This window comes from Chenopodium album, chromosome 24 (assembly GCF_948465745.1).
Source record: "Chenopodium album chromosome 24, dcCheAlbu1.1, whole genome shotgun sequence".
NCBI lineage: Eukaryota > Viridiplantae > Streptophyta > Magnoliopsida > Caryophyllales > Amaranthaceae > Chenopodium > Chenopodium album.
This window is the reverse complement of record NC_137857.1, coordinates 1432724-1460491: the sequence shown is the minus strand read 5'-3', so window position 1 is coordinate 1460491 and position 27768 is coordinate 1432724. Positions and strand designations below refer to the sequence as shown.

The following is a 27768-nucleotide window of genomic DNA, read 5'->3' as shown; positions in this document are numbered from 1 at the left end:
AATTAATGGTATGTTTTTTTTTTTTTTTTTAATAGCAAATTTATGGTATGTTTTAATCATGTCAAAAACATTAAAAGTTAATTTAAACACTAAACACCTTTTGTTTTTCTTTCCTATCCGGATTTATTTTGATGTCGACACCAACTATTAACAGTCCAAACGACCAAACTCCTATGATTTGAAGATCTTAAATCAACAACAACAATATACAACAAAATGATGTAAATACAAAAAAGAAAAGATAAAAACCGACATCCAATACTAACTAAAAAAATATTTTTATTTCAAAACTAGCTAATAATACTAGTATGATAATTTACAATGAATTAATCCATTCGGAACCATCAATGAAGCTAAGCGAGATAAAAGGCCCCGCTTCTTCGTCCGTAAGTTCTCTAGACCATGCTACTCTCCCGGCAAAATTTGCCCCCGGACCTGTGCACTTGTATTGTCCGTAAAACACCGTCCTACACGAATCCCAACGACGACATTAGTTCAATAAATAAATAAATAAAAAACTTCAGTATATGTACGTAATATTTAGTATACTCCATAATAAAAGAACAAAATACATGTATTGCATACAACATACGAGTACTAATAAACTCCATATTTCAAATAAGTTTATAAAGATAAAATAAACGCGTTCTATACAAATTTAAACCCGGCCTAGAGGGTTAAATATAAGAGGTTACTTTTATTTCACCTAGCATCTTCATTACTAAATATGGACATAGTGATAATGCAAAGTCCATGCGCATGCTATCTACAAAGAAATTGCTAGATATAGATAGGATTGTAGTCCTTACGTAGCACATTTTATAACTTTAAAATATACTTATTCTTTCCTTATTTTTATTTTAACTAATTCTACTATAATTATTTTAAACCATGGTGGAATATCTAAGTTGATTCGAAGTTAGGTAGTATTAAAAGAATCATTTGAACTACATAAAATAGCTACACATCATTCCAATGAAGTACCATTCTATTATATAGTGACAAAATTAGTGAATCTATGTACTTTCTAGGTTGGCTACTTAATTAAAATGATTAATAATCTTTAATTTGGTACGTTTATTTAAGATGATTAAATTAAAGTATATAATAAATTTAATTAGTGGATTGTATTTTTTGAGCATATAATATTCAAAAAATAAAATAAAATTATGGTGCCATCCAATGTGGACTCTAGCAAAAATAGGTAAGATAAAGAATGAGCTTTTTAATTTTAATATTACAAATTAAAGTTATAAAAATGAAAGAGGAAAAAGTTTGGAATTTTATGGGGGAATCTGACTAGCCTTAAGGTGGAATCTGGTTCTTAGTTTCTATGTTTGGGTTGAGCTCTTTGCTTCAATCATAATATAAAGTCATGCACGGGTGTAAGGGCTTAGTCCCACCACCAACTCTCTATAATGGACTTTATGTATTTGAGTGTTTCCCTCTTTTCTATTTGAGTGTTTCCCTCATTTTTTCTATTTTTATAGTAAGACGATAGGAATTAGGTCGAGTTGATGTAATTCCAACCTAGGATAAGATACGGGTCATGTAATCGAGTATGTGTCAAGTACTGATTTAGCTGTAGAGTACATGTGATGAAAAGCTTGATCATATTATTTCGTATACTCATCACAATAACTTGAAATACTACGTGTCTTTTTAGAATCTATTACTGTTGCATGTAATAAAACAGAGAATATCGATCAATGAACTTGATTATTACTATTATAGTTAAAATACCTTTTTTAAGTTTCTAGAGCTACTTAATATTCCTAGTTCAATAAGTTCAAGATCTTATTCTTAACAATAAAAACTCAATTTAATTATTCTTTGATTCATATACAACAAAAAGGCCAAAGGTTTGGTCATAGACTCATAGCTAGTGATAAATTCCGCACGCTTTTCAGTTTGTTTTGTTCTTTACATAGTTGCTTTTCATGCTTATACCTTTGTCATCTACCATTTAACTAGACTATCTTATATTAATTAGCCAAAGATCAAGTCCTTTAGGTTCAATAAACACAACTTGGTACTTTTATGCTACATACACACTCTTACATGCATGACAAGAGCCAAGAGGTAGGTCGTCTAGCTAGTCCTTTATGCATATGTTTAATTTATGCAACTTGGTACTATAAAGTTATGTTTATATATTCTTTCGCTTAATATAACAAGAATAGTTTTCACCCTATGGCACCGGATCAACCCACCACTGTATGTATTAGTTCACACACTGACGTATGACATACATGCAACCACATAACATCTAGGTATAGTACAAGGTATACGTTCCTTTAAGTAATTAATAAGTACACTCGGACTTTAAAAAACCATCATGCATACATAATAAATACGCGTGATAAGTAAAAGAGAGATGGAGGACATACAATTCGCGGTTAGGGTCACCCCAATTATACCAGCCAGCGGGAATGATGATGTTGTCAATGTAAGTGTAAGCGAAGACGACCCTAGAGAAGGGACCCCAAGCCCTACCAAGGTACAAAGCACCTGAGCCCGTGACCTTACAGTTAACAAAAGAGAAGCCAGTGTCATCTAACATGCTACTCCTTCCTTGCGCTGTTACTGCCCCGTATCTTTGTGCTATTGCGTGCACATGACATCCCTGCCATCCAATCATCCATTATTATTATACATTAATTTCTTAATACAAAATTATTAATCAAGGCTAATTATAATGAAATTCACCACAACATTGAGAATAAGGAATTTTGCTCTTGTATTTTTCTATTTGTATGAGTATGATTTATGTATAATATAAGATGTAGTACGTTGTATCTAATTGATGATAAATAAATACGGTGCACTCTACAACTATATGGCTTGATGCTAATAATTTGTTTAATTTTACGTGTTTTAGGATATGATTATATAATTAATAGACCGAAAATTAAATATTTCACTTTACAAAACATTTTTATTAGATTAACTTTCAAAAGTATTGTCACAAAAGTTTTTTCTTCCCCTCTATAAACTACGGATTATATATCATATTAACATACAGAGTGTAAGACAAGAAGATATAATAATGGATAGATCCTAATAATCTTAAAACCGTGTCGATTTCGAATGGAGGGAACCTAACAGTAAGGGGATGATATAATGTAAGTAGACAATATATTCACATGAAAGTTCATATCTTTTTGTCTACATTGTTATAGATGATTTGTTTTCGGCTTTTTGCATGGTTTTGTCAAACCAATTGTTTCTTTCTGCTTTTAAGTGTATATTTTCACGAATTTCTTGTTTCAATCTGTTATTAGTTACAGCAATTAAAAGGGACTTTTAAAGTAATTACTGTATTCTAACCTCAAAAAAGTAATTAGTAAATGAAATATTCCTCCAAGACAAGGACAAAAGTGGATATACCATATTCATACAATATATAGAGCTGGCCAATAACACTAAAGTTTCTACTTTTTCTGAATTCTTTAATATGGATCGTTAATTATAAACATTTCCACAAAACTTTCTACTAACTTCTAAAAAGAGTTAGCACGTCATTAACAGAACATCTTAACCGGTAATCATGTACATAAATCAACATTGATCGTCACTATCAATCATTGATTAAAGTTATTAAACTATGATTGACTAATATATAAGATGTGTGAAAAGGGTATATCAATAACAATGTTCTTTAATTTAACCTATTAATTAAAATACTCCGTATGACTACTATAGAATTTTCAAATTCGAAATAAGTATGACTAGAATTTACGATCATGTGTAAAATAAATTCATATGAGGGTTAATCAAATTCAAGTGATTTTTATAAATGAAATATATATACCTCAAAAAGAGAGAGGCCATTGCCAAAGATGAAATCAACAGAACCCTCAATGTAGCAATCTTTGTAATAATGTCTACCAAAATGATCATAAAGAGTGTCTTGTGCTCCCAAAAATTTACATCCTATAAAAGCAGCTGTATCTGCTGATATTCTGAATGCCACTGCTTGTACACTTTGTTCTCCTGATGCTGGTAATGGAGTGGTATTCTGCATAAACATAATTCGATAAAAGAATTTTACGACATGTTTGGTAGACAGTTATAAATGATTATACTAATGAATTGAATACTCTAAATTATCTCATGCTTAGTTAGATATATACCCGAATGTATGATTAAAATTTAGTAAAAAGTATTACTTAGGTTTGAAAATTACTCATCATAATTTGAACTAATAATGTCATAACTGAATGCAAACCGAAGGAATAATATTAAATTACACCAAGTCAACCTCCAAAATCACATGCAAATCAAACAAGCTCAAAATAAAATCCCAAAAAGAAACAAAAAAATGTAGAAATTTTTCATGCTAACTCAAAGATTTGTCTTAAAGCTTATAATAATTGGGACCTTATATAGGATATTTTAAAAATAGTACATGAAAAATATATCAAATTGAGAGGGACATAAATAAAAAAGATAGATAAGAAAATAAAAACCTTGAATGTGATGTTCTTGGCCATGAAATAAAGAGAATTAACAGCAAATGTAGCTGAACTGTAAGTTCCCAAAGGTTTGCCATTGGGCCCAATTGTTTTTGCTGTGTCTCCCCATTGGACTATTGTGTTATCTGCTCCTTCCCCTTGTATGGTTATGAAAGATTTTAGTGGTGGTATGTTCACCTTCTCCCTATAAATTCCATAAAATTAATCCACAAAATATTTAGAATATGTAAAAATCTCATTCAAATTATATCATCATCAAACAAAAATCATTAAAAATCTAAAGTTTATACTTTGTATAAGAACAATGATCAAATGAAAGTATGTACAGTTTTGGGGTAGTACTCAAGACACGGGATTAAAAAAATATCGTATACATTAATGTGGCTTTGTGACCTTTTATACACAATTAAAAAAATAAAAAATCGAATGCATGAAAGGTTTTAAGTTAGGTATTCAAGACATGAGATAAAAAAAAAAAAAAATCTTGTGTACATTTAAAAGTGTTGTGTTTGTAACCATATACATCTAAATGTAGCAACAAATGCATATAAAGTCTTGGAGGAGGCGGTAACCTATTAAAAATCTCGTCTACATTATTGGTCTCGGTGACAAAATGTATACCGGTAAAAACTAAAATAAAATCAAATGCATGTAATTTCCACCGTTGGAATAAATTTTGGAATAAAACCCTTTTTAAGATTTACGTTCATAAAATCAAATTCACTATCATCTCCCAAAATTATTAAAAATTATAACTTATGATCATTAGGCATTAGCCTATCAACTTACAAAAAACAGAGCATTTCACAAAGGTGAAAAAACAGAGCATTCCAACAAAAAACAAGAAAAAAAGAGAGAAAAAACAAGAAAACTTACGTGTAAGTTCCGGCTTTAACCTTGATAACAACTCTAACAAGATTAATGGCGGGAAGAGAATCAATGGCATCTTGAATAGTAGTAAAATCTCCAGTAACAGGGTTTTTACTAACAGTCAAAGTGTAAGAAGGAAATAGCTTATTTTTGGCTGTTTTAAAAAGGGTATGTTTAAGACTACCAACAAAATTAACCCACTTCATAAACTGTTTCTCTGAGTTATATGTTTGTGTCATATTAATGGTTAATTGTTTCGGGTTCGGTTTTCGGTGTTTTACATGATGGATTTTACCATGTTTATGATGATGATGATCACTATGACCTTTACCATGGCATAATCTTTGGTAGATTGAACAATGTAACAAAAAAAGTAGGAGAATTGAAAGAAATAGTTTTTTCCTAGACATAACTATTATTTAAGGACTAAAAATAAAGTTGTAGGAATTGTAGGAAATAGCTAAGAGAATGTGGAGGGAATGTTGATGGGATGAGTTCAAAGAGTGGCAAAATGTGAGTTTATATAGTATTACATAGTTTTAGGTGGAAAGTGAGTTTGTTTTGTAGTTTAATGGAATGTTATTATAGGTCACGGGTGCTTCGGCTTACAACATTACAAAAATAAAATGAGAGAAAGTGAGAGGATTCACAAGTGAGGAATGTAGGCCACAAAGACATGGGAGGATCCCACGTTTGCACTACTTTTCGAATTTGGATCATTTAAAAATATACACTGAATGATTAACTTGTTCTCCATAAAACATTATTAGAAATCAGCAGGTTTTATTGCAATCACAACGCCACGTAAATAGTCTGTAAAAATAATGATACATGCGTGTTTTTAGTTGATCATCTGAATAAAAATAAGTTTTAGGGGTAATTAGGTCTGATTAAAGATGTTCAAATTCAATCAATTAAGTACATAAACCACATGAGTTGAAATTAGTGGCAATCAAGCTGATTCAGACCAACAAGATCTAATAAGATCATTTCAGATAACTTTGGATGAAGCGAACGCATCCTTAATTCACAAGAGTAATGATATACATTCAAAACGATGTTTTATAGAGAACAAGTACCAAATAGGATAATTTGTAAAGAATTCTATTTTTAGTACCAACTTGTTATGGTAGTCTTTTCTTAATTGGTGTAAATACCCGTGAATGCCTTTTTTCTTGAGTTGGTTTTGGTTGTGGTTGTGTTTGTGTTTGTTTGTGGATAGATTATTGTTTATCAAGTACTATTATCTCATGAGGATTGTATTATCTTGTGGCCTTATTACTAATCAACCTTGTTAAAATAATTAATAAAGATGGATATCACATGACTGCTAAATTTGATGGAATAGTAAATCTGTCAAAAAAAAAAAAAAAAAAAAAAGATGGAATAGTAAAACATTATAAGGATTAATTTATAAGAATCCAGTAATTTTCTCATTTGAGACTAGTTTATTAACTAAACTTTTCAGTTATCAATGTGATCATTGTCGAACTTTCCATGTTTTGTTGACCTTATATACCTCGTTTGTTTCTGATCCAAGAATCAAACAATTGGGAGTTTGGGACACCTACATTCCAGTGTTTTTTAATTTTTTCGGTGTTCTACCCGTTTCACCCTTTGGGCTAATTTAGATTCGGATATTAGCTCTGGGTGGTTAAGTTCCAATCCCCTCCCAATTATTGTTGTGGGGGATTGAACACGGATCCTCCCTACCAAGTGTAAGTCTCAATCACCACTACACCAACACGTACATTCCAGTATTTTACTATGGTAAAAGAAATTAATTGATATTGCCTCTAGACTTATTTTAATTAACTATCCTAAAACACAATTGACCACAGTGCTTAACCAAACTATTTAGCCTTAGTAGGTGATTTGCATCTGTATTGTACACCTATTTAGGTGCTTAGTTTGTATATTAGGTAACCCATGTTGTACATACGACGTCATGTGTACACCATACATTGAATGCATATTATTCTGCCACAAGAGTAATTTAGAAACTATAAGTGAAATTTTACATGTCTTGTGACTCCTTATTGTCAAATCAAATGAATTTACTCCGTACTTTATTAGCAAAGAGAAACATAGTAAGGTTGAATCTCTAGCTAGTACAAATTTAACCTAATCATTCTTATAATTGATGAATTGATGAAAGAGAGCCACGCCATTCTATTAAAACAACTAGAAGTGAGGGCTGGAGTGATAAATATAATTTAAATTGACCACAAATTAAGTGTTTTTTTAGCGTCTTTAAAACATTGAATAATAAAAATTGAACAATGTATGCTAAGATGCACAAACACTCGTATATAATACTTATGAATTACCATAAAATATACCATCCTTTCCGAATTGATTTATTATCCCACAATCTAATGACCCTAACTCCCACAACAACAAGCAACAAGCATCGTTTTCCTCTCAATTTCATATTACACCTCTCTCGGCAGTTTTATCATCACTTTAACACTTCAAACCATAAATATTCATTTCATAATAGTCATTTATGATATTTATGCCTAAATGACTTTATAATTTAATCATCCCGATAAAAATTATGTTGCTAGTCACTACAAATTTTCGCATGGAAAAAAAGGAATTGAAAATTCTATAAGTATATAGTAGTATAATTTGTGGAATTTTATTGTGACAAGTACTATGTTTCATGTTTGTGCAAAAACTATAACAACGTACGAGTAACATAAAAGTGTCAAAACCATCAACTTTTCACCAAACGCACTGTAAAACCGCCTTTAGAAAAACAGCGTTTTCTATCATAACAGTTGTTTTTTGAGCTCAAACCAAACATGTTGATGGCCCATAAAAGTTCACGGATTGATCAAATAATTAGCTGCTTTGACAACCATAACACATTTGCTATTTTACTACCTATCTATGCACATGTTTGGGAGTTGGAACCGCCATACTTTTAGTTTTAATGGTGCTACATCTGCTACGATTGCTATTGTGGCCTACATTCTAGTATGGTGATTAAAGATAGCGATTTTATCGTAAAGTTTTATTTTAAATAAACTCGTAATGCATGCATGACTTATTGTGAGATCAGAGTGACTTTTTTACTTTATAACTGTATGTTTATTACTTATTTTGAAATTAATGTTTCAACCCGTGTCTAATAATAATATAGAGTGAGATCATCTCAACTAGTACTTACTCTTAATTAACTAGAATAGTTAGTTGGGATGATTTTATAATAATTTTGCCTAAGATGATCATGAACATGAGAAACTTGTGATTGGAAATGGTCTTGGACCCACAATTGTGAGTTTAGGACCATTTTCTACCACAAAATTTTGGTACCACAAAAGAATGTTCATAATTTAGATAATTTAGCAATATTACAACATATAATGGGCTAACGTTGGTTTCTACTATAGGACGGCTATTGGGATGGATGCCAATGGAAAGAATGCAACTCCCTCCGTCCCTTAATACAATGCCTCTTTCTCTTTATTATGTAAGGAATAAATACTCAAAAGAGGCATTGTATTAAGAGACGGAGGGAGTATTAGAATTGAGAAGCCTTAAATTTGAACCTCGGAATTCAAACTTTATCGTTCATAATAGTAGTTAACTATATATCTAAGTCAACATATGAGTACTTATACTTACCAAAACAATAATTAACTAAAGATTATATAATTTCACCAACTTCATGATAAATTTGTTCATAGAAAAAAAAAAAATGGTGATTTGGAAAGCACTTAATTGTTTATACATAAATAACAAATTCTTATCCTTGAATTAGAAAGTGGAAGTAATGGTTGTAAGTTATAATGTATGAGAACATAGCTTTATGAGTATGATCAAAGTCCAAGTCCACGTAACTCCACCCTGCCACCCACCGCCCTTGCCACTCTTCAACTCATCCTAAAAAAGGCCTTAATGACCTAACCATGGCTTCTAATACAAAATTAAATATAAATCAATTTGTGGCTATTGAATTTTATCATATAAACTAATTCAATTTTATAGATTGAATAAATTGTGGTTAGTATTAATTCGTATAATTAAAATTTCATAATGCATTAGCAAAACTTAGTAATAGGTATATTGTATCTTGAAAAAGTATTGCCTATTTGCATAGTTCTAGCACATTAGTTGAGTTTGAATCAAGTTATGTATCCTATATATTAATTCATCGAAACGTATACTTTAATAAAGAAATGAGTTATTTCAACGCAAATCTTATTTTAAGGGCATGTTCTGATTGACTGAACTGAGGTGAGCTGAATTGGACTTATTAGAGATGAATTGAACTAAACTGAATATTTTATTAGAGAAGGAATTTATGATAAGAACTGAACTGGACTTATTGAAGTTGAACTGAATTGAACTGAAAATAATCTGAAGAGAACAAACCCTAACTTGATTTATTATCACCCTTTTAGATGTAAAGCAAAGGGATTTGGTGGATTCAAATTGTCACAAATGTATACACTAAGTGTATATAGTATTAACAGTCGAACTTGCATTTACAAGCTACTAAATTAGGTTTTCCTCAATGTATAGATTTGAAAGAAAAATAAAAGATCGTTATGCCTCATGCTCAACTATCTTTCTTTAGGGTTTTTTTTTTCTCTCTGTCCCCTCCATTTCATCATTGTATGAAAACTATCCAAACAAACCGATTTGCGGAAAAAGTACCCAAAAAAAAAACACCCACATATAGAACTTTTTGGCCAAAGTGAAGCAAGTAAAATGAGACAATGTAGTAGATACAGTAAAAACACATTTTGCACCCAAAAGAATGTACTATGTTATTTTATTAACACATTTGTAAAAAATAAAATAAAAACAACAACAATAATAATTTTCAATGTAATTAAATAAACCGCAAGCCAGTATAGAAGAGAGAAAAGGAGAGAAATGCACCTGGCTGATGAAGAATAGAAGAGACGACAGATAAAAACTGCGGTTTCAGTTCTGGAGAAGGCAAAGTAAATATAAAAAACTACCCATTTAATTATAATTATAATTATAATTATATAAATAATTTACTCGTACGTAGTATATTACATTGAACTGCATCTTTAATTCTTTACAGGCTATACAAAATATGGTAAGAAACCCTACCGATATGTATTATGTAATGTACATAAATTTACAATTTCATCTATTGACGACCCTAAAAACGAAAACAGAGAAAGTACCCAGGAGGCTGCGACAGGAACGATTTTCACTTCCAGACCTTTATTGCCCCATCTCTACTACTTGATAGCAACAATCTTTGGTTCAGTTTGACAGTGGCAAGAGAAAGAATTGAGTCACGATGGCAACCTGCAGGATCGGTTGCAGCTGCAGCAAGAACTGCTTTTGTGGTCAACTTGGTAGTAGCAGGCCGTTTCCTCATTTCCTGAGTGAAGGAGAAGATAATTTCAGTGCACAGACAATAATATTTTAAACACCGCTTAAATAATCATCAGTCTTGTAAACGATAAAATTTTAGTACCAAAAACTATTTGGCCATCCATTAGACAAACCTATAAATTAAGGCACTTATGGAATTCAGGCTTTGATTGATTGATTCGACAAGCCTATGAATTATGAACTACCCGCTTAATTCAGAATTTAGACTCCCAATTCCTTCTACATGACAGCCACGAGCACAAATTAAGATTCTTGCATGTCCTAAAGAATCTTCAATCACTTAAGAGCATGTATACTCCATGCAAGTAATAGTTTCTCTTCCAAATGAGGCCTATGAAAATCACACCCATTTCCCTCTAAGATTAGGTAGATTTTAGCAACACTAAAAGGAAAACACCAAACAACGTAGAGCTTCAAGGATTTCATCACATTCAGGGTTCAAAAATAATGCAAAAAATTAAATAAACAGGTAAACAATAAAATACATACCTGCACAACCTGTACACCAAAGCTAGATTTACTTTCGTAAAGTTCATCATTTCCAAGGCCTTTAACTGTGGGCCCAGTCACACAGTAACTGCGCTCAGGCCTGCATTATATGAGGAAAGTAAGTAAATTTTTATTAAGGATAGCAGCTAATGTTAGAGGATGAAAAAACAAAGTAAAACAGCACCTGCTATGGTCCCATCGGCGTATTCTCAAGTCAGTTCCGCCAGTCAACAAGTCTCCCCCAGGTAGAGGAAGTAATGAACGGATGCCAGAGAGCCGAGGAGGAGGTTCATTCAACTCATCAACTCGGTATTTCAGATTGACATTTCGTCTAGGGTCTGATTTGGGATTTGCCTTGTTCTGCGGTCTGGCCAATGCCCAAGGCAACTCAGAAAACTCGGCATCACCATCATTACCTGGCACTCTGAATACCTATGTAAATGAAGCAAATTAACCTCAGAGGGTAGAACAAGTAGCCTTTTAATTTCAACTTTCAATTGATACACCCATATCATTCACATGTCATATTTTAAGAATCTACCACCAACCCATGTAATATTTTATTAAAGTGTTCAACATCTCATAAAAATGACAAAAATCTCCGTATAATTGGTTTTATTTAAATTCTGTAAGTAATGTATACCTGTTATTTTCTACGAAATGTGTTATGAGTGATGAATTGCCAAAGTAACCTATGGACTATGGTCTTTATTAGAAAATTATAAAGAAAAGAAGGCTTCAAAAATTATGGTGATTATGAGGAAAATGGAATAAACTAGGGGTAGCATGATGCAAATTTCTCTAATATACTGCTAACTGCAATATAATATGGTTATTATCAATTTTTCTCCTGAAAAAGAGCAATCATGTAACAGTGTAACACTGCCTTTCAGAAATTTACATTCTACCCAACAGACATACTCCCTCCGTGTTTTTTTAAATGTTACATTTTGACTTTTCCACTATTCACAAGATGATTTTGACTTGATATATATACATATATATATATATACATATACATATATATGTATATATATATATATATATGTATATGTATATGTATATATATGTATATGTATATATATATATGTATATATATAAATAAAAAAAAAATTTAAAAAAAAAAAAAAACAAATGTTATTGTATAATACATTGTTGGATTCGTCAGAATATTTACTTTCATAATATCAATTTTCCTATAATTTTATTGACATATAATTGGATAAATTAATGGTCAAAGTCGTGTCTCGGCATATGTATTTGGTCAAAACATAACACTTACAAAAAACACAGAGGGAGTATGAAGATACTGAAATAATACCTGATGGCAGCTTCCAGTTTCTGCATTCCACAAAGAAACTTCATTACAGCCAGCAGCAACATAGACAAGAGGCCTACCCATCGAAGAAAAAGGCGTGTGTGGTAGAGGTACATAGAGACACATGTTTTCTATAGGGCATGGACGAGGATATTCCCATGAGTTGACTGGTATGCGAAACCTAAGATCCCATAGGGTCAATACACCCCTGGAAGACCCTGATATGAACCAGTTTCCAGATGGATCTGTCACCAAAGTGGAGACATAACCCTCCTCGGGAGTAGATTTTAGTGTCCACGAATCAGTATTAGCCCTGGTGTCCCAAAGATGAATACCATAGTTCTGAGTGCTGTACATAACCAAATGACTTGAAGAGGCTTCAGCAGAGTAGTTGACAACGCTGAGGATTGCACCTTCACCAACTTCCTTTTTCTTCACATCGGCGACACCGGAATACTTTTCAATAACATTTCCAAGTCCTCTGGAGATGTAATCCACAGAAAATGTGTGTATACTGCCATCACATGCACCAACAACAACTTGTGCAGAACCCCGAATCATTGTTGTGCACAATGCCCGGCTACCCTCCAAGGAATAGGTCAACTTGGACCTAAATGAAATATCCTTCTCTAACTTCCTCGAATCCCAAACCCTCACAGTTGAATCATCAGAAGCACTAACGAAAAAGCTGTGGTCTGTTGAAACAGCAATATCATTGACAGCAGAGCGATGTTCCTGTAAATGAGCAACCAGCACTCCACGGGGTTTCCACCCAGAGTCAGGAAGTGCTGAAGTCCATGAAACAGATGGTGATCCGGCTACATCAGCTGAGGGAGGAGCATCCTCATTAGATGTTGAACTTCCTTTTGTGCTGCTACTGCTAGAAACTCCCAAATCTTGAAATTTGCTACTCATATATGATGCTTGGTCACTTTCCCTGGATTCGGGTTCATGCACCACCCTATGGAATTGTTTTGTGCCATTTGCAATGCTGAATGAACCTGAGACGATTCTAGGTGCTGGAACTGAACTAGCCATGCCAAATGGTTTGTTCACCGAATCCATCCAAGGTGCAGTAGATGACCCTAATCCTAGTAAGTTGGGTTGCAATGAAGTGTCAGATGCTGCTTGAGCATTCCCCAATGCTCTTCTGTCAAGAGAGAAAGAGTACAAAGGTATGTTTTCAGATGATTTTTCATGAAGGATGCTATTCATACCATTGAGCTGAGGAGATATCAAGCCAGAGAATTGTAGCTTCTCTGGAGATAGATGATCCCTTATATCAATCGTACTTGAAGCATTACGAATACAACCCCTCAAAGCTCTCAATTTAGCCTCAGTACTATCACATTCCAATGTCTCTATAGCAGAAAGTCCCCCAACATTTTGATCCTCAAATTTTTGGTAAGTGTCAGGCCAATTTTCCAAGGAAAGCAACTCCTCATCCTGTTTCGGCAGATCAATAGCACCCCATTGATTAGGTTGTGTTGATGTATTGTACCATATCTTTCTCTGCCTCTCCAACATGTCTGAGCCCCGAGCATTCTCTAAGACTTGATAGAATACCTGTCTAGAGACAGGAGGCTTTAGACATGAAAGAAGAGCCTTCTCTGAAGCTAATGAAGCTGGCTGTCTGCGCAGAAAAGGGCGAACAACCGGGGCTAAAAAGACATAGGAATCGACAGCTCCCAGACTCTCACTACTAGAAGCAATGAAGGATGCAACTGACCTCCTAACCCATTGACTGGGATAACATAGCAAGGGAAAAGCATGTTGTATCATTTCAAGCAGAATTCTTTTCCGTAAGAAACCACTATTGCACAGTACACATAAACAATCCAACGTATTCGCTATAACACCTTCAGTTGTATCACTCAAAGCCTGCTCAATGTATGGGGAAAGATATTCCTCAACACTTCTTTGACCCACAAAGAAGCAAACATACACAATCTGCCCATAGAAAACTGTTCTCAACTGCTCATCACGATCATTCAGAAAAGCAGGAAGGATAGGCAAGAGAAAATCGTTGCTCTGTCTTTGACCAAAAAAGCAACACAAACCAGCAATATCCTGCAAAAGTGCTCTCCTAATATTTGGAGTCTGCTTTGGACCCATTACAAGTTCCTGAACAACATCGGCTATGGATTTTCTAAGATGAGCAAGTTGTGCATTGCTGTAAACTTTGAGTGCCTGTCCTTTATCAGTAGATGGTGCCAGTGATTTCTGCGGGGCATTTAGTTCATCTAACATGCCTGCCTCACTCAATCTTATAGAATGAACTAAAAATCCATAGGATGTTAATGCAAGCTTAGATATATTGGTTGCATAACAAATCCGTACACTTTCCTCTGGATCATCGGGGAGGGTAGAGAGCATCGGAATAATGTACTCAGGAAAAATTTTAGCATCACTTGGAGGAAATTCTCGAACTAGTGGTAATATATCACACAAAGTCTCTAGAGCAGCACAACGAACAATGGCAGCTGTGTCAGACAGCATAGCAATAACATATGGGAGCACACGCTGGAGTCGATCTTCATCATCAATATATATAGATGAATACCTCAACAAGAGTATACAACAACGACGCAGGTGGGGGAGCTTGACATTACGTATGCATGAGCATAGCAATGAAGTAATGAGAACCATACCTTCACAACTCATATCATCAGGAGGTAGCTGTAGAAAGGGCATGCGATAAGTATCCGATTCATTGTCATATTCAGACATTAATGATTTCAAGTCGTCAATAGTGATCTTCTTCAAAAAGGCATGTTCCCGTTTCTTAAACACATCAGATATAGTTTGAAGCAGATTAGGAGAGCTATACATCTCCTGACTTTGCAAAAAGTGAATTTTAGATGTATCCTCTTGATTTGTCTTGTCACTAGAAAAATGATTTGAGTGATCCACATCCCTAAGTAAGGCACTTAAATCACCAAGAAGCTCAAACCGCTCATTAACTAAGCTTCTCGTCTGGAGATCTTTCTTCAAAGAGGCCTTGGGATAGCTGTGCACTTGAGTTGAGACTGTTTGTTGGGATGTATTACTAGATTTATAGTTGGATGATACCTCATGTCCTCCACTTGACTCAATACTAAATTTATTGTCCGTCATTTGCTTAACTATTTCATGGAAAGCGCTCTTACACATTACAACCTACAAGAACCATTATCCAAACAAAACATTAGAGACAAATAGCAAAAAATTTAAAAAATATGGAAAGATATGAATTCAGATTACCCTTGCATCAGAGTCCAGAGTATTCAAACATGAATAAAAGTTGTGCAGAAATGGTGAGAAATAGTTTGGAAACACAGTGCCAGCATAACTCTGCAGATAACCTTCAGCAGATAATCGTTCATCTGGATTCAACTGGATCATGTGAAGAATCATCTTCCGTACTCCTGGATCAGGGATCTGAAATGATGGCAGACATTTAAGAATATTTGAAAAGCCAATTTCGATTGTATTTCAAGATGCATTTAGATGCAGTACCTTCTCAAGATGCTGACTAGGATCATATTGCCCTCTCCGGTAAGCAAGCAGCTGCGAAAGTTCAAATAGTGGATGACCCTCAAGGAAAAGCTCTGCTATCACACAACTAAAAATAAAGAAAGTAATAATTAAAAAAAATGATCAAAAATTTTCCATGAAGAAACATGAAAATAAAGGGAACAAACAAAATTAAAAGCGTTTCCGCAGAAAACATAAACTTCGTGTCTTCGTGGATATTAAGTAAGAAAAAATTACTTTAAAGACTTCTCAAACCAACTCAAGTTATTGAAATATCCAGTTTTGATAAAATCAAAACAAACTCACGCCTGCACTTGGCTAGTAAAAGATACTATCATACTACATACATAATAAAAACTCACCCTACTGCAAATATGTCCATAGATGGCTTAAGCGGTGCATCAGGCGCGACTGGCATATCATCTCCATGCTCATAAAATCTCTGAAATATATGACAATAGAGATTGTGGGTACGTGATTACAACAACGAAAATAACAATCAAAGCTTTAATCCCAAAGACAGGTCAGTAATTATGGGTGCAAGATTTCATTGAAAAAAAATACTGGGTTACCGTGAAGAGGCAATAACATAATTGCATGTGCACTATTGGTTCGAAACTTCAAAATAAGGCTCAATTGCCATATGCTACTACACTAGAATGGTTTCGAAACTTGTCTCCAATGCACCTATCAACCTATGTCAATCTTCAATGCATAGTTCAAGTTGCATACTCGGATGTGACATACATGGACTTTCAACTAGCAAGACCCGACATTACAGTAACCTTGGTGTACTTATTCGAATTTATACACCTCAAAAATATCTCATTTTAACAGAAAAAATTGCCCACATATATCAAAACTTTCTTAAATTTGTAATATCAGGTCAGCATCATCTCTACAAATTCAACAATAGTCCATAAAAACAGAATTTATTGCCTTTGGATACTAGGTTATTTCAGGAGAAATTGTGAATTTCATGGTTAATTTAGAGATTAAATTTAGAGTAATTTTAAAATATGGTTTTAAGTACAGAATTTCCATAAAAATTTTGCCATCTATAATTAGAAATTATTAAATTGCTATATTCAGATGCTGCATTCAAAAAGTGATAAAGATGCCACAGTTCCTCCAGTTTCCATATAGCAGCACGTAACTTATGAGAGCACAGGGAGTAGTAATATTATTATTAACAATGAAAATGTAAAGAAGATTACAGCAACAATAACCTACCTCTGGTGCGAGATAACAGAGCCTTCTTCCCCCAGTATCAAAGAAAAATGAGAAATCAGATGGATCGTCATCAGGAATATAGGTTGGTTTGAAAGATGCAAAGTCAGCCAGGTAAACCCAATTCCAAGAAGTAACCAGCACATTCTCACACTTAATATCACCTCCAAAATGGAAAACAAAACACCAAATTATACATAATGCAAACTCATAAAAAACAACAAAAAATTACCACAATGCAGTCACTTACCATGACAAATATCATGCTGGTGACTCTGCTTCAGTGCACACAAAAGCTGAAAGCAAGAAATTGAGACTCCAAAGTTATCAATCAATTCAATTCTAAAAGGGCATACAAAGATGTGGAGTAGAAAACAAAAAATACAGGAAAACCTGAAAAGCAAGCCATTTCTTCTCAATTAGGCTAAGAAAAGGCCTTGTACTGAGCCGATCATGAAGATTATTGAAAAAATACTGCCTGAGCAGATAAGCCGCCTTGTCAGTTTCCAGCCAAAACTGCTCACACCCAGTTCAATACCATCAATATCAGAACTGCCCATATTGTCAGAAGATAAAGGGAAAAATAAACCTCAAAAAATACATTACACAGCCAGCCAACAAGCATGTACAATCCAACAATCAAGAGTACCCACAATATCACGTAAACAAGCCAATGGTAGTTCTAAACAAATTCCAGTAACAGAACTCAAGTTCATGAATAGTACCAACCTCACCAGCAGAGAAGAATTCTCAAACTGTTCCAAACAATGCCAGCAACCCGAAACACCGCCTTCTCAATGGCAAATCCCCACATACTAAAAAGATAGAAACCCCTTCCCCACCACCACTACCCTTCCAAAAAAAACCCAAAATCTTGCAGCAACTTCGTCAAAATTTCATCAACGCCAGAAATACCCACATAGAATAACTTCATATTTCCAAAATTTGACAGAAATCAGATCAACTACATAAGAAAAATCATCGTTTTCCAAATCAATGGTCAGAATTTAATACAATCAGGATCAAAATTCTCAAATAACATCAGCTATATAGTTCAATTGCTCAAAATAAACAAATAAATTAACAGCAATCACACTTCAATTCCGCCAAAAACAAAAACACAAAATTTCCAAAAACCAACAACAACCCAATTCAATTGCACCAAAATTAAGAAGACCCAACAAATCAAACCCCCAAAAAAGCAACAAAAATTATACCTGAAAAGGCCAAACATGGGGATTTTCAATAGAACGAAAGATATCCCGAATATGTAAGAGTCTTTTCTCATAATCCCGCAAATCGATTTGGTCGCCTCGTTTGAAGTAAACCTTAACAAGAACAAGGCCTTCATCGTGTTTACATTGAATTGATTTGAAGAATCGACCACGACCAAGTACTTCTTTAAGAACTAGATTGTACGATGATGGAAGATCATGAAGGTAATACTCTGTTGCTGATGCTTGTGTTGTTCTTGCGATCTTATTCCCCATATTTTCTCTTTAATCTCTCCTCTTTCTTCTTCATCTACTGTTGCTTAATTGCTTGTTTCTGCGACTGCCATGGATTTAAATTCAAGGTTTTTTTAATCTTTTTGGGATGTTTGTTTGTTTGGTTATGTGTTGTGTGTACGTTTTCTTAAACGGGTCAGAGTGACGAGTTACTGGGTCAATGAATGTTATGTTGACATGCCCACATAATCTATCTAATATATATATATAAAGGGAGTTTTTTTCCGAGATTTTGGAGAGCCACGTAGGATCTAATTTTCTCAGCGCGTCATTAATTTCTTTTAGAATTAAATAATTCAAAGGTCATGTAAACAAAATTGGCGAATGAGATTTTTAAGTTTAAATTAATTAAATATGAAATTTTATCTTTCAATATTATGAATTTTATCTAAATATACAACAAATTTTAGCTCATAAAAAAAATAAAAAATAAAATAAACAAACTGTGCGTCGCACGGGCTTCATCTAGTATCATAAATTCATGACTTGGTTGTGAGCCTGTAAACTTGTGATTTGGCCTACACTAAGCCCAAGAACTTGGTGTTTGGGTTTAGGGAGCATTTGAATTATAGACCTTGTTTGAGGTAGCGTTTTTGGAAGTGACTAGATTATATCCCGTGCTATAATGCACAGATTTAATAAAATTTTATAATGAATTATTACAATGTTTGAAAAGTGACACGAAGTACAATAATTTACACAAAAGCGAGAGTTATACAATAATTTAATTAGTTAACAAACTTTGATCGACACATGGTTTAGGCATTAATAATGAATTACCTTATACAAAAGGTAAAAGATATGAAATGAAAATTATGGAATATATACGTTAACTAAATATAGAAAAATTAGTAGAAGATTGTTTAAGAAAATTTGACAAATAAAAATAGAAAAAAATAGAAAAAGAACATTTTGGAGGAATAATACAGCACCAGAAAATGACACATCTCATTCCTAGTGTTTGTTTAAGTATTATGTTATGTTGATTACTCGTAGTATTTACTATTTAGGCAATGTTTAGTTCACTTGGTTGGTTGGTTGGTTTGATCAAATTTAGACCTTATTTATTTGTACACTAATTTATAAAAAATAAATAAACACAAATTAAAAAAAAAAAAAAATTAGATTTGACCTAATCTGGTCTGACCCCTATTTTGACTCCTATCAAAGAAAAAAATTGACTTGAATCGAAAAGATGATATATTTGACTCCAATTAAGAATAGCTAGTAGTTTTCATAGTAGGAAATTATATGGACCCGTACTTGATCTAAAATCGATAATTATGGAGGTTGTTTACATTCTTCTTTTTTTTTTTTTTTTTTTTTTTTGAGGTATGTTTACATTCTTCTAGCAAACTTAATATTCAATTACGGCCAAAAGTGAAATCAAGTGTGTGATTCGGATTGTGTAAATCGAAATCTAAATGAATGCGTAATTAAAATGAACAAATCATACATCGTTTGGTTAGAACCTGATATTATTCCAACTCTTTGCTATTCTAAATTATAAACAATGTCTAAAATTCACAAATTTAATCTTAATACATACACCTTCTTCGGTAAATTCATTTCATTTTATTTGGATGTGAAAAGAGGGTTTACGTACCACATAGTACAAACCACAAAGCATATCTTATCCCTACAAACAATATCTTTTCTTCAAAATAAACGCGAAGAAATGCATCATTTAAATTCTCAATCTTATTCTCATCTCTTATCCCTCTTAACAATCACTCCATTAACTTTATAATACACCTACCCATACGTACTTTATAAGAATTATAACCTGTTTTGGGTGTGAGGTTTTCATGACGTCACTCTTAAATATAAAACCTTAGGTCACCCAAATAAGGGCAAAGGAAATTAAACAAGCAAGAATAACAAAATATCAACATCCCATCTAGTAGAATTCTAGATAACCCTACCAATTCCACCATTGTTTGTTTCTAGAATGGACTCCCATACTTACTGTTCATTCCCTTGCATCACTTTGTGACAATTGAAAAAACCCCTCAACTTCTTCAGTAACCACACATATTCCTAATTGCTATCATATTGCACTGCTCCTAAAAGCTGACCACATTTTTTTTTTTTTTTTTTACTGTAGAATGATTAGCCATCCCTTAGTCCTACATTTTATGCATCCTGTTTTTAGTTGGTGAATGCACTTGGCATATTTCTTAGTGATTATACATCATTATTAGTGTACATTTTTTTATTATAAAAGTTAAGACATAATTATCCCCCTTTAAAAATAATGTGAATTGCTCTAATCTGATCCGCGTAAAAGCTCAAAAGAACAAGGCCTACTCTAATCCAATGTGGGTTTATCATGCTTGCCCCAGTGACATACTCAAATTACATTATATATACCCCCAACTTCCTTACTTTCACACAAACATAACCAAACTTCCTCAAATCTGCAACAAATATAAAGAGCTCTTCTAAACACACCCTAATTTTAGAGCATGGAGTACACCAAAACAATGAAAGCTTGGGTTTATGAAGAGTATGGATCTCCAACAAATGTACTTAAGCTAAAATCCGATATACCGGTTCCTAAGATCGAGGATGATCAAGTACTTATCAAGGTTGAAGCTGCTTCTTTGAACCCAATTGATTACAAAAGGATGTTGGGTTTCTTAAAGGCCACTGACTCTTCTCCTCCGGTAACCACTTTTTAAATTTCTATTGCTCCTAAAATGTTATTGTTCATTTGATCTCTTTATGTTACATTTTGTGTTGTTTAGTTGAACAGTTAGTCGACCCTTGTACAAATCGTACTTTAATATTTTGTCGCGTGCTAACTAGCATTATGCTAACTAGGATTATTGTAGCATGACAATTGACTTGAATTAATGGTATGCACAAAAAAAATGTTCTTACCAAATATGAATCGTGTATTCCTTATTAACAACACTAGGAGGTTAAAAATCGTTACAATATTATTTACAGACGATTCCAGGCTATGATGTTGCTGGTAAAGTGGTTAAAATAGGGAAGGATGTGAAAAAATTTAAAGTAGGAGACGAAGTTTATGGAGACATCATTGAGAAAGCAATTGAACTACCAAAAAGCTCTGGCTCCTTGGCAGAGTACACAGCTGTTGAAGAGAAGCTTTTGGCTTTAAAACCCGAAAATTTGAGCTTTGTTGAAGCTGCAAGCATACCCCTTGCTATGGAGACTGCTCACGAAGGCCTCGAACGAGCAGGCTTTGCTCCTGGCCAAAGCATCCTCGTTCTTGGTGGTGCTGGTGGAGTTGGAACTTTTGTCATTCAGGCAAGTTTTTTTAAACCTCTTTGATTGCCTTACAACATCATTTACCTTTGTTACAGAAGGTCTTAAACTTCAATTCAAGTTTAATCATCAATAATAATTCATTTTTTATCTGTAAATTAAATCGATTTGAATCAGTAAGCTTATATTTTTGTAGGATTCAATAACAATCGGGTAAAGAGAACATGATCGTAGCATATTTTACATTTATACTTAACATTTGAGTGTCTTGCTTTGCTTTTTTTAGCTAGCAAAGCATGTATTTGGTGCGTCCAAAATTGCAGCAACTTCAAGCACAACAAAACTAAATTTACTAAGGAGCTTGGGTGCTGATTTAGCCATAGACTATACTAAGGAAATCGTCGAAGATCTCCCTGAGAAGTTTGATGTAGTTTTCGATACTGTTGGTAAGACATTAAAACCACTCATACTGTCACACTATATTTTTTGTTCTCACCCCAAATTCTTCAAAAAAAACACGTTGCTAATCGAATTGTGTTTGTTCCATGACTTAACAACGACGAAACATAGGGCAATGTGAAATCGCGATAAAAGCAGTGAAAGAAGGTGGCAAAGTGGCATCAATAATTGGCAATGTAACTCCACCAGCATTCATATTCATACTCACTTCTACTGGTTCTGTGCTTGAGAAGTTGAAGCCGTATTTGGAAGATGGAAGGGTGAAACCAGTGATTGACCCGAAAAGTCCATTCCCATTCTTTCAGACAGTTGAAGCCTTCTCTTATCTACAAACTAACAGAGCTACTGGCAAAGTTGTGATTCATCCAATCCCATGAAAATGCTTAATAACATTAACATAATGTCATTAATGGTGATAATAAAGCGTGAAAACTCGAATAGTAGAATAATATTGCTCTGTTTAATTTGATTGTGTTTCAAGGGATATTGTGTTTGTTATTTGTACTCCATATTTGAAATAACATTGTTTGTGTGTTCTGTGTATGATGTGTTGTAAGTTGTAACACTCTCCCCATTAGACCATGTTCAGTTTGTTCACTATAATAATATACAATGGAGTACTCTTTAGATTAAATACAAAAGTAGTTGTTAATACCTTCATACTCTAATTGACTAATACTCATACTACATATATACTCCACGTAACATGTTTATTCACACGTCAATTTTCCTAGAACAAGCCGAAATGGTATATGTGACTATTGTTTAGTGTTGTATTACAGTACTAAACAAGTGAGACCGTACAAGTGTACAGTCAAATCCTAATTTTCTAGACTTTCACAATAATGCAGTTGTCACATTATATAAAAACGTATCAATCGTCACACTCACACCCTGTACTAAAAACCATATTGCGGATTGCTACATTTGCATAGCAATCTAAACTACTACCTTCATTTTATATTAATTTACAACAATTTGACATAAAGTAGAGAGAATAAATATCTAATCGTTACAAAAAAATATGTAACGGAGGTAGTAATTAGATCTACGGCACCGTATCAATTATCTATCTCGTGACTAATCTACCCATTAATCGCACGTAAACATACGTAAATCTATCCCCACTCACTAATTCATTAGCCAAAATTACTAGATCATCAATGTTAAAATCAAAATAGCATATAATTAAACTTTAATCTTAAAATCCTGATATAAAAGGAATTATTTCATTTCATAACAAACTGAAAACATCACATCACATCACATCTCCAGATTTCAGATCACTTACTCAGTAACACTATTTACATCATCATTCATGATTATCATAAAACAACAAGATCAAAATCTAAGATGATAAAATCAACGGTTAAGATCAGCATCCTCAGTAGGATCTTCGAAGTTAGGATCATTAGCATCAACAACAGCAGGAGCAACCACATGATGATCAACCAAAAGGCCATCACCATGACCGGCCCAAGTGAACTTACCACCATGACCACCTTTCTTGGGCAGCCCATTAACACCGGACCCTGATTTCCGATCTTTGTTTTCATGGGCTTGGGCCAATTTGGTATGGGCCTTCATACCTTTTCCTGATTGCTTCATCTTCTTTGTTTCTCTCTCTAAAATGGTGTAATGGATTTTGTAATGGAGGTTGGATTTGGATAGGATGAATGAAGAGGGGTTTATATATAAAGGGGTTTTTGGGGTTTCAGATTTTTTTTTTTATTTTTATTTTATTGGAATATTTTTTGGGTTTATTTTTGGTAAAATGGACAGATCATGTGACATGAGGCCAAACGGATAAGCATAAACCAAGGGGCGGATGACAACGCCAATGGGTAAGATTAATTAACCAAGTTATAATGGATTGATTTATGTGTTATAGATCTGATTATTCATTAATCATTAATTAATTAATTAATTAAATTGAGGGGGAGGAATTGGGACTTTAGATGAACGTGGCATTTTTTAAGTATCACTCCGTATAAAAGAGTGACTAATCTAGCTCCGGCTGTATTTTTTTTTATTATTTTTTTTATTTTTTGGTGTTTAGAGAGCCATGTTTAGAGAGCCACAAGGATGGGGCAAACAACTTGGTTTATGAAGGTTAAAATCAATACTTAGGAAAATTTGTTAATTACTACCTCAAAAAAGGGGTCTTTGTGAATTACTTCCCGCAAAAAAAAAAATTGTTAATTACTACCCTAAAACTGATTAATTTTAGCAACTACTACCTTTTTTTTACTAATCAACATACTTAAGCTCTTAATGATATTATTATTCATCTAATTACTAATTAGTAGCTCTTAAACCTTAATTAATTAGGTAAACCCTAGCACCACCTTCCCACCACCATTGCACCACCTCCGGCGGCCCCCCTTTGGCCCTTTAACACATCCGATAGCTCCTCCACCATGAAACCAACTCCCTGCACTCAATCCCCCACCACGGCCCTTTCCCCCACCACAAGATCCACCCTATTCTTGTTCCCCCCACCACGATTACCACCTCGATTCTGCTTCCCCAACACACAATTCCCACCCCCTTTTACGATACCCCCATCCCCTACCCGTGGCGGCCCTAACCCCCTACCCCTCGCCGGAAATCCTTGCTCAACCAACCCTAATCTTCCTATATCCCCTTCCCCCCCTAATCACCACCCTAGGGTTTCAATTTTAGGGCTTTAGGGTTTTGAGTTTGGAACATTAGGGTGGTGATTAAAGGGGGGAAGGGGGTGGAGGAGGCTTAGGGAGGGGGCTAGGGTGGCTAGTGGGTGGGGAGGAGGGATTTTTTCGAGGGTTGGAGGGATTGTTGGGGGGTTTAGAGGTGGTGCAATGGGTGGTTTAGAGTTGGGGTGGATGCCGGGGCGAGGGTAGGCTGCCGGAGATGGTGGGGATAGAGTAAGGGGGCTGCCGGAGGTGGTTTAGTGGTGGTTTAGAGGTGGTGTTAGGGTTTATTTAATTAATCATGCCTTAAAAGTAACTAATTATAAAATAGCCGGATAATGATATCATTAGTAAATTAAATCACCTAATTAGGGGCTGATTAGGAAAAAGGGTAGCAATCTATACAATTCATCAGTTTTAGGGTAGTAATTAACAACTTTTTTTTTTTTGCGGGTAGTAATTCACAAAGACCCCTTTTTTAAGGTAGTAATTAACAAATTTTCCCAATACTCATCTAATGCATTTTTACATATAGAAGGCTCATATGCAAACAACTTGTTTTATGAAGGATAAAATCTTGCTACGTGTGTCCTTGAGAATGGACAATCTCACTTTGAATGTGGAGTAAAACCTTATTAGTCTAGATTTGTTTGAGGTTCGATATTGATAGATGAGCTAGCGAGGAATTAGATTAAGAAAATGCTTGGATTTCTTCTGATTAAACAAGGAGTGAAATGTAATGATGCAAGTTTTACTTAAGTATTTAATAAGGGTGTACTATTTTTCTATAAGCTCGAAACATCAATTACAAGCAAGGTAAATATTGAAGGTTGCATAGCATGCAAGACTAATAGAGGGATTGAAGTATAGATTCGTAGAGAAAATGGATGGAAAGCAAAAGAGCTAGAGAATACGGAGTAACGTTAGGAGATAGAGATCGAGGAGCTTAGGGTAGAAAATAAAGGATGGGGTATGAAGTGGGGTTGATAACACCTCTCTATTTTGTTCCTATGTAGACCTAAAACCAAACATATTCATTTTTTTTTTTTGCTCAATAAAAAAGTTAAGAGAATTTTAATGAACAAAACTACAGAGTAATTAAGTGTCAAAGAACGCTAGTAGGTATACAATAGCTATAAGTTTAGCAAGTAACAACAGTTGAGCTTCTTTTTTTTCTCTCTCTAGTTTTTAGAGAGAGATAGTTCCCTCTAGGTTTTCCCTTGGAAGGGTTTATCCTAGCCTATTTTGCTAGGGTTTTTTCTTCAATCCTTACCTACTTCTCTTCATCTCCTTCATTCTTAATTTTTAGTTGTGAATTTTGTAGGGGCTTCCACTGGTTTTTACTAGTGGAAAGCCCCAAAATCTCTATAATTGCTTTCAATAAAAAGATACCATCCTTAAGAAGGTGTTCATGGTATACCAGCCTTAAGATGGTGTTCATAGTAGGGATTTTAATTACTTGTTTATTGAAGAATGAAGATCGAACGTTTCGCAATTTCTACCGGAGTTTAGAAGACCACATATTTTATGCCGAATTAGAGCGAACTCACCGATTGTATTGCTTCTGATGAAGTATTTTGTTAAGGCTATTATCAATTGATTATGCGATGTTGTTATTTTTAGGGTTTTATATATTTTTGTTGGAATCTTTAATTTCTCAAAAATTGATTGTAAGTGCCGTTTGACTATTTTATAAATGAAATTTTTAATTTTCCTGTCAGAAAAAAGGAGTAGTAGATAAATGATAAATACTAGTATCCTTTTTCTTTCTATTTTTTTTTAAAAAAATCCTTAATATTAAGGGGAATAACTATTCTCTTAATTTATTACTAAAAAATCAATGTGCTAAAATTGATCAAAATTTTTTCTCTTACCACATTTTCCCTTCATATTTCACATAATTTTGGTATGCTCTAATTTTTATATTTATGAGTACATTTTTTTGGGTTTGGATCCTCTAGAGTTGAACTCTATAGAGTTCAATAAATCTAGACCCTCCACAAAAGATCAATGGCTAATATATATCTTGTATGCACTTCAAAATAAAAAAAAAAAAATGTTCAATAAAAATAATTAAAAACTCTCACTCTCACAACTCTACAACTCTATAATTTTCAAACTTTAGAGGATCTCAACACCATTTTTTTACACTAATCATTCAAGTTTTGTTTTTTGTTTTTTTTTTTTTTTTAGAAAAAACCTATGAATATTTTAAGTTGTCTCACAACTTGAGCATTTTTTTTAATAAATAAATTTCTAAAGAAAATTAAATCAATGCACCACATTTTGACAAATTCTTATACTCCTTCCGTCCCTAAATTACATTCATCTTTGTAGCATTAATTCCTCACATAATAGAGAGAAAGAGGAATGTATTTTAGGGACGGAGGGAGTAGTACCTCCGTTACATATTATTTGCAACGATTTGACATAAAGTAAAGAGAGAAAATGTCTAATCGTTGCAAATAATATGTAACAGAAGTACTATAAGAATTTGTTATTTAAAAAAAAAAAACAAAAAATAAGAATTTGTGAAATTAATGAAGGAAAAAAAAGCCACTCAATAAAAAAAAAAAAAAAAAGGAAAACAGAAAATA

General features: G+C 33.6%; 3 protein-coding genes across 5 annotated transcripts; 1 reads left to right on the top strand and 2 right to left on the bottom strand.

Annotated features, from left to right (window-relative positions):
* Positions 1-158: 158 nt before the first annotated feature.
* LOC145612124 (putative pectinesterase 53) lies at positions 159-5823 on the bottom strand. Its single transcript, XM_081667496.1, has 5 exons — positions 5355-5823; positions 4473-4662; positions 3815-4021; positions 2391-2626; positions 159-467 (listed from the first exon to the last, which is right to left on the bottom strand). Exons 1-5 carry the CDS (start codon positions 5756-5758, stop codon positions 317-319), a joined length of 1188 nt encoding a protein of 395 aa, XP_081523622.1. The 5' UTR covers positions 5759-5823; the 3' UTR covers positions 159-316.
* Positions 5824-10167: 4344 nt separating this feature from the next.
* On the bottom strand, positions 10168-18946 carry LOC145610179 (serine/threonine-protein kinase VPS15-like). 3 transcript variants are annotated; one of them, XM_081665460.1, is made up of 12 exons: positions 18513-18946; positions 17689-17811; positions 17546-17591; positions 17299-17459; positions 16428-16507; positions 16048-16153; positions 15793-15969; positions 12553-15708; positions 11416-11663; positions 11232-11331; positions 10526-10728; positions 10168-10298 (listed from the first exon to the last, which is right to left on the bottom strand). In XM_081665460.1, exons 1-11 carry the CDS (start codon positions 18783-18785, stop codon positions 10552-10554), a joined length of 4647 nt encoding a protein of 1548 aa, XP_081521586.1. In that variant the 5' UTR covers positions 18786-18946; the 3' UTR covers positions 10168-10298; positions 10526-10551. The 3 variants fall into 3 exon arrangements, with proteins under 3 accessions (XP_081521586.1, XP_081521585.1, XP_081521587.1); XM_081665459.1 differs by lacking the exon at positions 10168-10298 and having other exon boundaries at positions 10318-10728; XM_081665461.1 differs by lacking the exons at positions 10168-10298; positions 18513-18946 and having other exon boundaries at positions 10318-10728; positions 17299-17448; positions 17689-17867.
* Positions 18947-21218: 2272 nt separating this feature from the next.
* Positions 21219-23061, top strand: LOC145610181 (2-methylene-furan-3-one reductase-like). The gene is made up of 4 exons (XM_081665462.1): positions 21219-21472; positions 21759-22082; positions 22327-22486; positions 22611-23061. Exons 1-4 carry the CDS (start codon positions 21272-21274, stop codon positions 22874-22876), a joined length of 951 nt encoding a protein of 316 aa, XP_081521588.1. The 5' UTR covers positions 21219-21271; the 3' UTR covers positions 22877-23061.
* Positions 23062-27768: the final 4707 nt, after the last annotated feature.

What these genes read in the sequence shown, in the direction of transcription:
- LOC145612124 (XM_081667496.1), bottom strand. Translation starts at nt 5,758, where the DNA reads ATGTCTAGGAAAAAACTATTTCTTTCAATTCTCCTACTTTTTTTGTTA. An exon ending in ATGGCCTCTCTCTTTTTGAG is followed by an intron (nt 2,627 to 3,814) that starts GTATATATATTT and finishes ATTGGATGGCAG; the next exon opens with GGATGTCATGTGCACGCAAT. An exon ending in GGTGACCCTAACCGCGAATT is followed by an intron (nt 468 to 2,390) that starts GTATGTCCTCCA and finishes GGATTCGTGTAG; the next exon opens with GACGGTGTTTTACGGACAAT.
- LOC145610179 (XM_081665460.1), bottom strand. Translation starts at nt 18,785, where the DNA reads ATGGGGAATAAGATCGCAAGAACAACACAAGCATCAGCAACAGAGTAT. An exon ending in CCAGCATGATATTTGTCATG is followed by an intron (nt 17,460 to 17,545) that starts GTAAGTGACTGC and finishes TCCATTTTGGAG; the next exon opens with GTGATATTAAGTGTGAGAAT. An exon ending in TCTGTTATCTCGCACCAGAG is followed by an intron (nt 16,508 to 17,298) that starts GTAGGTTATTGT and finishes CATATATTTCAG; the next exon opens with AGATTTTATGAGCATGGAGA.
- LOC145610181 (XM_081665462.1), top strand. Translation starts at nt 21,272, where the DNA reads ATGGAGTACACCAAAACAATGAAAGCTTGGGTTTATGAAGAGTATGGA. An exon ending in CCACTGACTCTTCTCCTCCG is followed by an intron (nt 21,473 to 21,758) that starts GTAACCACTTTT and finishes TATTATTTACAG; the next exon opens with ACGATTCCAGGCTATGATGT. An exon ending in TTGGAACTTTTGTCATTCAG is followed by an intron (nt 22,083 to 22,326) that starts GCAAGTTTTTTT and finishes TGCTTTTTTTAG; the next exon opens with CTAGCAAAGCATGTATTTGG.